The sequence below is a fragment of the Eptesicus fuscus genome, chromosome 15, assembly GCF_027574615.1.
Source record: "Eptesicus fuscus isolate TK198812 chromosome 15, DD_ASM_mEF_20220401, whole genome shotgun sequence".
NCBI classification, from domain to species: Eukaryota; Metazoa; Chordata; class Mammalia; order Chiroptera; family Vespertilionidae; genus Eptesicus; species Eptesicus fuscus.
This window is the reverse complement of record NC_072487.1, coordinates 42,984,473-42,998,103: the sequence shown is the minus strand read 5'-3', so window position 1 is coordinate 42,998,103 and position 13,631 is coordinate 42,984,473. Positions and strand designations below refer to the sequence as shown.

The 13,631-nt window shown below is 40.0% G+C and overlaps 1 protein-coding gene across 5 annotated transcripts in view; it reads right to left on the bottom strand.

Annotated features, from left to right (window-relative positions):
- LOC103286511 (TLE family member 4, transcriptional corepressor) overlaps nt 1–13,631 on the bottom strand; it is a 163,989-nt gene that overhangs the window by 107,660 nt on the left and 42,698 nt on the right. For all 5 annotated transcript variants that reach the window (XM_008142048.3, XM_028146281.2, XM_008142049.3 and 2 more), the window contains exon 6: nt 3,121–3,195. In XM_008142048.3, the coding sequence (XP_008140270.1) occupies nt 3,121–3,195 (75 nt within the window). The remainder of the gene's footprint in view (nt 1–3,120; nt 3,196–13,631) is intronic.

The window sequence follows — 13,631 nt, the reverse complement described above, 5'->3', positions numbered from 1 at the left end:
TGCAGGTCAAATCACCTCACAACTCAGCCATGCCCGAGGGTAACAGCAGGTGCATTTAAAATTCCACAATGTTACAACTCAGAAAGTACTAGAGACAAGGCACTACCGGGGCTGAAACAAAGACCAAGGAGACAGAACAGCAGCAGCAGAAATGCATCATGTGAGTTTATTTTCAAGCTCTTTCCTTCTCCCTAAAACTGTGGGGTTTGTTTTTCTATTTCTGCAACCTATTTTTCAGAAGTCAGACTATGTGATTTAGACTTCATTTTCTGCTCAGATACAAATAATCTGGAATTGCTACCAGGTCCACCAGCTCTACACAGACAGCATGCAGCTCTACTGAGTTAGTTCTTCAAATAAGTTTTTAGATCACAAAATTAAATTAGTTTTATTTTAATAATTAAATCCATATATACACTATATCAGTTATTCCGCTACAGTCTAATAAATCGCCCGTTCCCTGAGAAAAGGCAACCTGCCATCCCATTCAAAGCAAAGTATGCAAAATGAAATAGATACAAAAGAGTAATAAAATATACTTTATGTGAAGGGAAGGGAACTTGTTCTGATTTTTATATCTTCCCTCATATTTTTAAGCAACATCCAACACAAAACAATGTTTTTTATTTAGATTAATCTCTCCACTGTACAGACAGTAACTAAACTAATAAGACTCAAAAAGGAAACAAAGTAAGTGTTCTGTTTTTCTAGAGAAGACTGCCAACCAGACGTAAGGTAGGATGGATACCTATATTTTAGTAGTTCCTACAAACAATGAACACTAAGCCAGAAATGACCCAGCAAGCTCGCATTCCACCCATTCTCACTCCTTCACCAGCAAATACTGCAGTACCTGACAAATGTAGGTTCTATCCTTAGTGACCTAATAATACCTAGTGACCTAATAATACAACCCAAGGTGAACACAGCACACATTTCAAGCAAGCACAGCTGGTATCTATCCTATATAATAAAAGCCTAATATGCAAATCGTCCCCTCAGGCGGTTGTTCGACCGCTCGCTATGAGGTGCGCTATGATGTGCGCTGACCACCAAGGGGTGGCGCAGAACATGGCGTACATCTGCAATGCAATGCTGGCAGCAGACAGCAATGGAGGCACTGCTGGTCCCGACCGGCCCCGACAAGAGTGGGACTACAACGAGATGGTGGAGCAGGTGAGTGGGCGGTGCCAGACCAAGGCGGGTGCAAGCAGGGGCCCGAATGCCCCACAGACAGCGACCCAGTGATGGCGGCAGGAGGCAGGGCTGCCGCCTGGCTCCCAAGTGATGAGGGAGCCAGTCAAGAGGCCTGGCCCCGATCGATCACCCCGCAGGCGGGATGGTGGAGCAGGTGAGGGGGCAAAGCCAGGCCAAGGCAGGGTGCCAGGGGGGGCTGCAGGGCTGTGAGGCTATGGGCACAAGTTGGGGCTGCGAGGCTGGGGGCACAAGCTGGGGCCCGATCTCTGCAGGCCACCTGGAGGGACCCCACCAGTGCACAAACATGCACCGGGCCTCTAGTCTATATATATAAAAGCCTAAGCAACCATTAGACTGTTCGACCGGTAGCTATGATGCACACTGACCACCAGGGGGAGGGTGGGAAGAGATTAACCAAAGATCTTATATGCATACAAGAGGCCCAGTGCACAGATTTGTGCACCAGTGGGGTCCCTCGGTCTGCCTCTGGGGATCAGGCTGAAACCGGCAGTCTAACATCCCCCGAAGGGTCCCAGATTGCAAGAGGGCGTAGGCTAGGCCAAGGGACCCCACCGGTGCATGAATCCGTGCATGGGGCCTCTAGTTTTACATATAATTCTAACTTTAAAAACAACACTCTGAAATTTTGGAAAATAACTAATTGTGAAATGTATTCCTCTCTCATCTCTCCCCCAAACCCTCAGGGAAGAAAATGTGTGACAAATGAGTCTACATGGCTTGTTCTGATTCAGCCTCTTCTTTCCAAGGGCACTTCTGAAGAAATAAAGGTCACTTTATTCCATGTATTACGTCTTCTAATTTACTATCAGTATTTTCGTGTGGTCAGAGGGACAGAAAATAAAGCTCAAAACAGCTCATTAAAAAACAAGCTACAATCAGACTATCTGCTCAACCACCACTGCAGTCAGACCAGAGTTCTGATTTCCTTGTTAAAAGACAGAGGCATAATTGAAGCAATATCTTCACTTCAGATTGATTATCAAGCGACCCTTATCCGCATCTTCACTCCGCAATTTGAATTTTAATGAAAGTAAATGCAATAATTAGCATTTCAAAGTGTGTTTGATACACTGGGGGAAAAAAAGAGAGAGGACTTTTATGTATAATCTATACACAAAAGAAAAAAATTGGGAGAGGCAGAAAGAGGCAAGTACAGTTGTAGAGTCTTCATTACAATAAGGAAGGAACTGCTTGTACCAGCCACATAAATAGAGATTTGAATACTGTGCTCTTTCAGCTACAAGTTCTCACTTGATTTCTAAGTTTTAGCACCTTATTTTATCACTTGTTACCTTAATCTGGAGTAAACAAAAATACAAGTGGAGTTGGAGTGACTGCCCAAATCTATGAATTCCAGCAACATTGTTAATGCTACTATCACCAGGAAAGATTTTATAACTGGGCCACTGATTTTCTAAAAGATGTTGTTCATCTATCATTTCTACTACAAATGGGCGCTAGTCCATAAGAACCACTCATCACAGAATAGAGTAGCAGGGTGATGCAAAAATTTTATTTCATAAAAATGATATTAAGATATTGTTATCTAGTATTTGAGGAAAGATAAAAGAAATCAGGTCATTTTAATATCAGGAAGATATGAATCTTTTTCTGGCATAGGTTAGCAACAGAAGCTGATTGCAAAGGAAAGAAATATTATGAAAACTATCCAGTCTCTTTAGGGGAGAGTTTTCAGGAATATGTGAACTTGAATTGGTGAGAGTACCATCCAAAGTTTCTAAGGTAGCCACCAAAATTCACATGAGATTAAAGGTAAAGTGCTTTATTTCATTTTGTGGTCCTCTACTGCCTTTTGCCCTTTTGATGGAATGGAATTTAAAAGAGAATGAGAGAACTGATGACAAACACCAAGATCAGAGCTAAAATGGAAAGGCCACGTACCCCAATGATGGCGTTCAGTTCTGCCATGGTCACCTGCTTGGCCCGTTCCACAGCCTGCACCACTTGTTGCTGGTGCTATAAATGAAGATCAGAAACAGAATACAATTATTTGTTTTCTAGTAGATCAAGAATAGCTTTCCCTAGCATGTCCTCTAACTTCAATTACATGCAAAACAGGATTTAGGGGTCTCCACATTTCAAAGAAATGCCCGGGTAGTAGATGACTAAACATCTATAGTACATTTGGGTCTAGACTGCTGAGAAGCAACTGGGCATCCAACTGTGCCCCTATGAAGGATGCTCCCTTACAACTGGTAAAAGCAGCTTAAATTATACTTTCATCTCCATGGTACACTTTGACTCAACCTCTTCCCACCAGTTCTAACAAACAAAATACAACAACCCATTTCATCTGCTTTCTTTGTACTCCCTCTTCTCTACCTACCTACATAAAAAAATATTCAAAATATTTCCTAGAAACACTTATTTTTTTAAATTTCTCCTAATTTTGTTGAACACTAGAACAATGGTTCTCAACCTTTCTGATGCCGCAACCCTTTAATACAGTTCCTCATGTTGTGGTGACCCCCAACCATACAATTATTTTCGCTGCTACTTCATAACTGTAATTTTGCTACTGTTATGAATCGTAATGTAAATATCTGTGTTTTCCGATGGTCTTAGGCGACCCTGCTAGCGGTTCTCAACCTGTGAGTCGCAACCCACAGGTTCAGAACCGCTGCTGTAGAGCCTAAGACAATAGGAAAACACAGATATTTACATTACAATTCATTAACAGTAGCAAAATTACAGTTATGAAGTAGCAACGAAAATAATTGTATGGTTGGGGGTCACCACAACATGAGGAACTGTATTAAAGGGTCGTGGCATTAGAAAGGTTGAGAACCACTGCACTAGAAGGATATGCAGAATTGAACTTTTATGTTTCATCTATAAATGTGAAAAGAGTTCATATCTTAATGTAATCAAGGGCTACATATTTGAAAGGGATTAAAAATGTACAACTCTTGCTACTAGTCAAGTTTAAAAATTCCAGGTATTTCTTTTAAATGCAATGGAAAAACTAAAACCTACAAGTTTAAGTCATTTTTAGGGGGGGAGGGGGGACTAAAATGGATAGTATACGGTCATTTCTCTATCCATGATTCAGTTCTACAAAGAATGATCTTGATTTACTATTATCTTACTCATGTTAGTAAATTGTGTGATATTAGAAAAATTAAATAGCACAGAAGTCTCCACATGGAGGCCCTCACATCTGGACATACCTAAGTGCCCTAAATACAAATACCTTTCTCACCTAAATACACAACATTCTAGGATCAGTCTAAAATAGGTCTCTTCTGCACTCCTTTTAACTCAGTTTAGTGAATGAAGAGCCAAAGGGACTGTGCTGTGTCCCTGGGAACAGTCTTGTTTTGGTTGATCCCAACTGAGAAAAGTAAGTAACTTTCTCCACTGCTTTGAAGTGAATATGAAGCTCAGTTATACTAAGTAGTACCTACAAAGAGCTAAGCCATCGTGAAACATGAAATTCCCCTTGAGCTACCTGGTACTACACATTCCAAAACCCTCAAATAAATAATTTCCGAGGTTAACTAGGGTGACCACCATTTCCACCTCCCAGCTGTATAGGGGTAGTGGAGGAGGTGATGTGGGAGAGGAAACTGCTTTAAATCAGTTATCTACATGTGGTGTTTTCACCCCTGATTTTCTAATAGTAATATGTATTTTGTGCCTATAACTAATGGGGAAAAACATGTCAAATAATAGATCATTGCATTTGAAGCTTTTAATAAACTCTAAACATTAAATATACCTTTGATTATTTTTAATTGTAAGACTTTTAAAACAAGGGCTTAAGAAGCAATCCCAATGTCTTTATAGATATCCCTGTCCACTCTCTTACTCTTTAATAATTTACCTGCCAAAGTGAAATAATTCATTTCTCTCTTTCTCTGAAGAAAAGTAAAAACCCTAAAAGTTGCCCAGCTGGCATGGCTCAGTGGTGGAGGACAGACCTATGAACCAGGAGGCCATGGTTTGATTCCTGATCAGTGCATATGCCCGGGTTGTAGGCTGGATCCCCAGTGTGGAGTGTACAGGAGACAGCCAATCAATGATTCTCTTTCATCATTGCTGTTTCTATCTTTCTTTCCCTCCCCCTCCCTTCCTCTCTGACATCAATGAATATATATTTAGAAAAAAGAAACTAAAAATTTATGAAAACACTAGAAGGAGGTGCACAGCAGTAATTTTCCCTTAAAGCCAATCTGACCATGTATGCTTACTGAGTACCTAATTACTATGTGCCCAAGTACAGAGCTCACATTTAGATTAAGGTATTCTGGTTATCTGAGTAATGAAAACGGAAGTACTTGGAAAGCAAAGAAAAAGACAACATGTAGGACGATTCTAGGATTCGTTTAATACCCAAAGTAAGTATACAGACAGAAGTTTTTATGAACTTTTTCCACCTTTTATTTTCGAAATGGAATTGTTGAAATTCAACAATGGCCGCTCTAAACTTCCAAAGACCCGAAAGCCCAGGACCCACATGTACACATATCCAACACACATATCATTCATTCTACTCATGCATCCATTCATTCAACAAGCTTTTAGGCATGTCTTACTTTCTGCCATTTCTGTATATTACTAAAATATCATCTACTTAATATTAAGCATTCAAGGAACAGTTCCAAAAGATAAAAATGTAGAAAATACATCTAGTTAGGGCCTTTCTACCATAAAGATCGTTCAATTCTTGCTTCTTAAACTGTATTCCAACTGCCAAGATAGGCAAAGCTGCCTAGGCTGTGGGGATATCTTTCTGCCTCAGTATTAAAATCAAATGCACTGATTGAGAAAGCCAGAAACACACCAGTGAGCCATAACACTGACATCTGGTGTTCCTATAGAAACTTACTAAAAAGCTAAAATGACAATGGAAGTCAAGACTCAGCTCCTTCCTTGTCTCTCATGGCAATAGCCATATAATGCCACATCTGAACTTTACTTATAGTAAGAATTTTACTTCCCTATTTCTGCGAATCATCTGCTGTTTAAGGAAAGAGCCTTTGAACAGAAGCTCCTTAAGGCAAAAAAGTGCCTCCTCCCCTGTGTGCTCTGAAAGGGCCAGAAACACCCCCACATTGCTCACTCACCAACACACTACCATTATACCACAGACTAAAGAAGTGTGCACAAGGTGTGAAAATTAAAACGCGAGAAGGGGCAAATGAGAAGAAAAAACACAGTAGCAGCCCATAGTACTCTCATAAACTGACCCAAAGGAAGCATTTTTTTTCTTCAAATTTTAAAAAATAACCTCTCTGAATCAGAAAATACACCAAGTTTTTCACATCTTCTTAGAAACAGAATTGCTTTCCCATTATTTCTGCCATCTCTTCCCCTTTTCCTTCCCTTCCCCATCTGTTCCTCTCCTCCCACTCCACCCCACATTTCATTTCCTCTCCCACTTCCTGCCTACCCCTCTGCCACCTCACCACAAGTGGTGAAGCCACTCTAGATCCAGTAAATCTGCAGTAGGCAATAATCCTTATGGCCTCTTTTATTGCTCAAGCTGCTCACTCAGATATAAGCTCCTAGTTTGAACTTTATACCAGCACCAACAAATAAAATACCACTAAGAATGTATTAATAAGTCAAAGGTAAGATGGGAGTTTCTCTAACCAGAATTTGGATGAGAGAAAGGGGGGGGGGGAGGGAGAGAGAGAAAGGGGGGGAGGGAGAGAGAGAAAGAGGGAGGGAGGGAGGGAGGGAGGGAGGGAGAGAGCGAAGCCAAATTATTCTTTAAAATACTGTGATTTATGATTTTTAAAGAATCCTTATTTTTTTTTAAAAAACCTACATTGTGGTTATGGTTATACAACTCTAAATTTACTAAAAATCATTTAACTGTACACTTAAAATGAGTAAATGTTATGATGTGTAAATTATATCTCAATAAAATACTGTGATTTAAGGAATACAAGCATCTTTGGGAAACATGGTCACTAAATGAAATTCTATATATTAAATCAACTGACTACTTACTTTGATCATAAAATTATTTTTTGCATTTGTTCAGAAGAAGTATTGAAAATATAGACAACATAAGCTCCTAAGTCCAACAAAGCCTGCTAAGAAACAGACCTTAACAAACCACAAACTACAGTGTGTACAATGGATATTCAATCCTCTCAGGAGATTATATGACAATACCTGCCATGCAGAAACTTTTCAAGCATGGCAATAGATATGGTACTTCTGATAAAAAGAGTAATTTTAAAAATACCACTCTACAACAACTTAGAAATTTTTAATACCCCCATTTATTGATAGGGATAGTAAAGGGAAAGTAAGGGAAACGATATAAAATGAAGTAGGGTTCTTATAACGAACAATAATGTTCCTTACACATGGAGATCCAAAAGTGAGCAACAGATAATGGCCCCACTCCTCAAAGAGCTCCCAGACATACAGGAATGCAGGATATAAAATACTAAGGAAGGTTATAAAAAGAAATGAAAAAGCATTCTTATTTATCCATTAAATATTTATTTAGCACCTACTATGTACCAGGCACTATAGTAGGAATTGAGATAAAAGTAATGAACAAGACATTCAGTGAATTAATAATACTCAAGAGGTTTTATAATTACAATTAGAGGATCATTTTCATGAAGAAAATTACAGGATGCTAAGTAATCACTTACCAGGGAAATATCTAATTGAATCTCAGGCTTGGGGGAGATTCCCTAGGGAAGCTGACCCAACAACTGAGACCTAAAGGATTTGCAGGAGTCTTGTGAAGAGCAAGGAGAAAAGAATTCCTGGGAGAGGAAATAGTTTGGCTAAGGTCCATGAAGGAGAAAGCTTGTCTGTCAAGGAAGAGAAAGAATGTGTGTCTGCAGGAGGATACAGGGTACAGGAAAAGTTGGGAGAGACAGGCAGGTTGGATTTTGAGGGCCTTCTTGGGAATGGCAAGACACAATCCCAAATTCTTTAAAGTGGAAGAACAAAGGCAAGTGCATCAAATCATTGGAGTACGGCATACACATACTCTATAGAACCACGTACTAGTGGGAAGTGGAATCTGTAAGGCAAGAGGAGGCCAAACAGAGAAGGGCTTCAAATGTGCAATGAAGTTGGGCCTGACCCAGTAAAATATTTTTTATTAAAAATGTTTTAAGCAGCTGAGTGCTATCAGTTCTGCATTTTAGTAAGATATACCTGGTAACAGTAAGAAGGTGGATGGCAGGGAAGTGAACCAGACTGGAGGGAGCACAGTTAGAGGGTTAATCTAATAATCTAGGGTGAAAGATAGTTCATCTTGTACTTGGACCAAATCTCTTCCTACTAATAGGAATCACTAGCCACAGGTACAAAAAGCCACTCACTCAGAACTATAAAGGATCTTTAGAAAACATGACACCCAGAATCCAGTAGTGCCCAAGCACTGTAATAACCAACAAGTCTCTCCATATTTCCAAATGCTTACATATTTCCAAATGCTGCCTGGGTTGAGGGGATTGAAATGGTGGCACTGCACCCACAACAGGCCAAAGGCCATTACTATATCCAACAGATAAATCTCCCCTGTCATACCCTAAGGAGTAGTCAGCCTGTCTCTGCTTGATCACATCCTTTGAAAGAGAATGCACTATCTCATGGATAAGCTTTTTCCATTTGGGGATAATGGACTCTAATACTGAGTAGAAATTGAGGTAGATAACTTCTTCCCACTGGACCCAGTCTTTTGCCTCTAAATTCTCCTCCATTGGAGTGCACTTTGAGTATTTGAAAATGGAATAATATGTGTTTTCAATTTTCTGTATTCCAGGTTGAATATCACCAGGTCATTGGCTCTGGGCCTCTCATTCTTCGGGCTACTCCTCTGATTTTGCTCAATGCAACTAGACACAATACTTCAGGTACAGCTGAGCAGATCAAATCTGAGTGAAAAGTGTCACTCCATGTGCAGTAAGTCAGGCTGAAATCCTACCAAGCATTTTTTCAAAAATTCTACCAAGTTTACTAACACAAATAAGCTTTAAACTTAACCAAAACTCAAGTCAGTCTTTCCTAAATGGTATTCCAAAAAATGTTAGTCCCACAAGAAATTAGGTATTACAAAACAAACAACCCCACCATGTTTAATGTAGCTAATACCTGGTAAACTGCAGGTCTTCTCTGAGCTTCAAATCTCACAGAGAGTGAGTATTCGTGCAAGGCTTTATAAACAATTTCGGTTCTGGAAATTTTGGGATTAAAGCTCTCAGCACACTGTGGGATTTGGGTTTGGCCCTGCCTTCTCCACTCTCACTCACACAGTGACAAGGCATTCTTCACTGATATGTCCAATAAGCTCCACAAGTCTGTGCTTCCAAGAGAACTTTCTGCAATGCTGAAACTGTCCTAGGTCTGCACTAATATAACCACTAGCAACATATAAGTGGGCACAGAGCAGTTCAACTGTGGCTACTGGAGCTGGGGAATTAATTTTTCACTTTATTTAATTAAGTTTAATGTAAATCTAAATAGCCACATGTGGCTATGGCTACTAGACAATGTTGCCCTACTTAAAGTATTTTAAAGCTTAGCTCCAATAATAAACTAATCACTACCTAACTGAAAGTCAGACATGAGTTAGTTTCTCAAATACATGTTAATTTTTTTTAGACACACAGATAAGGATTGGCACTGCTCTTTGGAAGGAGGCCTACATTGAAACCCCTCCTGAGAATTATCTTTCACTTACGGAGGGCAAACAGGCCATCATGTCACCATAAGGATTTCACCGAACATCCAATTGCCACCGTGATCACATACAATAAGCCAATTAGTCAACCAGGGAACATGTGACAGGATTATGCTCTCTGATCCCTCATTCAGTATTGTGAGAGGTGGGGGAAGAGGGGGAAGGGGGATTTTAAATGAAAGGTTATCCTATGCAAGAATCAGAAAACTGGACCAAATCCCCTAAAGCCCCAATCTAGATGTGCTTACTCATTTCCAGACATTCTTTAGATATACAGAACTATCATGACACATTAACGAACACTGACAAAAATGACCCTGACTGGGAAGCAGATGACACTGAAGGCTGCTGCTACTTAATGAATGACTTCTGAAGATCGTCTTCCTGGTATCACTGCATACTTATCAGGAGATCTCTAGTGATTTCAGCCAGCCTCTCCTACATCAAACCATGTTATCACAAGCCATTGATTTCCTTACAAAGTTAACAAGCAATAAGAGGAGTTAACCTGGTGCCATTATGAAGCGAGAACACTGCCACCAGTGCATGTAACCACTGTATTTTGTTCATTTCCTCCCTGAGGCTCAATATGAAAGTGGCTGATCACATTTTTCAACTTCCATTTTATAATTATTCCATACATGCAAAATGTAGTTCACAGAAATTCAGCACCATTTTAAATTAACCCAGATGGCAAATAAATAGCATTTAAGATACACCCATACCTCATAATGTAGAAGGAGTGTGTTTTCCATCAAATTAAAAGGATCAAATCAATGGCGTGTCTTATATGGAAATTCATGTATCATTTCATTTGACTAGTTACTCTAGCCTACTGGAATTAGAATTTATATAAATGGCCGAAACCGGTTTGGCTCAGTGGATAGAGCATCATCCTGCGAACTGGAAGGTCCCAGGTTCGATTCTGGTCAAGGGCATGTACCTTGGGTGCGGGCACATCCCAGTGGGGGGTGTGCAGGAGGCAGCTGATCGATGATTCTCTCTCATCGATGTTTCTAACTCTCTATCTATCCCTCTCCCTTCCTCTCTGTAAAAAATCAATAAAATATATTTTTTAAAAAAGAATTTATATAAATGCATATTATCATTATTATGTGATTCTGTATTATTTTCTACTATTTAGATGTAATGTAGAGCACCCAAATAAATCTACAGAATTCTGGAGCAAAACTCTTAACTATTTGGTACTACTCACTAGAAAAGCTAACAGGGCAATAAATACCAAATTTGGGATTAAGTTAATTTTGCACCAGAAAGCATTCAAAGTTGGGATGTTCTCTTTCCCTAGGTAAATATAAGAATAAAAAAAGAAAACTTAAAATGTTCACTTCTAATTTTCCTTTTATATTCCAAAATTTCTAATGATTTAGAAGTATTGTTAAGTGTGATCAGAAGAATGATTTGCATTTTTTTTTATCCTTACCCAAGGACATTTTTCCATTGATTTTTAGAGAGAGGAAAAGAGAGAGAGAAATATCAATGTGAAAGAAACACATCTATTGGTTGCCTCCCACATGTGCCCCGACCAGGGTCTGGGCCAGGGAGGAGCCTACAACCTTGGTATGTGCTCTTGACCTGAATCGAAACCAGGAACCTTTGGTCAGGCCGATGCTTTATCCACTGAGCCAAACCGGCTAGGGCTAACTTGAATTCTTTTTTATTTTTTTTAATATATTTTATTGATTTTTCACAGAGAGGAAGGGAGAGAGATAGAGAGCTAGAAACATCGATGAGAGAGAAACATTGATCAGCCGCCTCCTGCACACCCCCACTGGGGATGTGCCCGCAACCAAGGTACATGCCCCTGACCGGAATCCAACCCGGGACCCTCCAGTCTGCAGGCCGACGCTCTATCCACTGAGCCAAACCGGTTTTGGCTAAATTAAATTCTTTATTTCATTTGTAAAATCAATATTTACAGATGCAAGGAAAAATAGCTGCTCTCTGGTAAACCCAGGCCTCTAAGGTGGGCCCCACCAGGACTCTGCTACAGGGCTCCCCCCCAGCCTCTAAGCAGCCCTGCTTCCACTTAAGTAACTCAATCACCAAAAAACTTAGCTATGGATTTACAGAGAAGTGGGGGAGGTGAGGGATATCTATCCTCCTTGGCATGGAAACAAGTTGTAACATTCTGCTGAAAACAAGGTTAAAGATGAAAGCTATTTCTCCAAAGGTTATGATGACCAGGGGCTTAATAAATGGGAATTAGAAAGCCACCGGTCATAAGGAACTGCTTTTATGGCCTCTTGCTCTCTCCATACAGTACACACATTTCAAGTTACTTTAGGCTGTGGTCTGGAAATGGTTTGAGGCCCAAGACCATTAAAATGGATCAAGTCTGATGCTGCAAAACAACCAACCTGAACTCATTTTTCTGAGCTGTCTTATAACTCCACAAAACAAACAGTGATTAATCCAAAATATTCTCCATGATTGGGGGGGGGGGGGGGGGGGAGATTGTAAAAAATTTTTAATTCCATTTTCTCCACATCAAAGGCAATACATATTCACAAGAATATGCCTGATGTCTGAGATATGTGAGGAGAAAGTTCTAAGTTAAAGACTTGTAAAATGTTCCACTCACCAGAAGAGATTTTCTTAACATAACTTCTCACTTCAATTAGCATTTTCCTTCCAGCCAGTCTACTATAAAATAGGGCAGACCTGTGTGTGCTCTGCTACATCCCACCCTTCAATTAAGAGGTCTTCAAGAATCTTTGTACGTTGAAAAATACAGGTATAAACTTAAGTTGTGAATCTAGAACAGGGTGGGGAATGTCCGGCCCGTGGGTTGTTTAAGGCCCTCAAAATCGTTTGGTCTGGCCGTGACAAGTCATTAGGGGCGAGTTAAATATTTGACCAAATACAGCAGGCTAATTTTTAAGTTGATAATTTTGCATGGCCTGCCAATTATGTTATAAATATCCAAATGGCCCTTGGCAGAGAAAAGGTTCCCCACCCCTGATCTAGACCTAGACAGCCTAAAGGGCCCATAACTGTTCATCTGGGTTCCTTTCCACCTCCTGTGAATGTATGAAGGATAAACAATCCCTGATGGTTGCTTTCCTCCTTATAATTCATACTTTGGAGGAGACTTCTATATTCTATAACAAGACATATGTGTTTATATTTCATGTGATAGATTAAAATAAAAGTTGTACTAATTATAAAGTCAGAGCTAGAGTTTTCATATAAAGACATACCACTGGCTCAATATGACTTCCCTTCATATCAACCATGACAACAACAACATTGGCCACTGCTTTTATTTATATGCAGCATGATGTCTAGAAGAAATTGCTAATTGTCCCCTGATATCCCTTCTCTTAAATTAGTATAAGGTTTAGGTGAGCATAACGGCCACTCAGCCTACATTTCCAAGTCTTCCTTGCAGCTAACTGTGGGCAGGTAATTAGGCATTGATCATTGCAAAGTGAGCAAAACATCTTTAACATCATACCATTAAAAAAAATGGCATATGCTCTGTCTTCTCCTTCCTCTGGCTGGGGCAGGATATGATGCTACTAGTGATGATGGTAATCAATACAAGAACACTAGAGGCTGTCGGTGAAAATTTATTACATTACTAGAGGCCCGGTGCACGAATTTCATGCATGGGGGAGGGGGGGCCCTCAGCCCAGCCTGCACCCTCTCCAATCCAGGACCCCTCAGGGGATGTCCAACTGCCGGTTTAGGCAGTCGG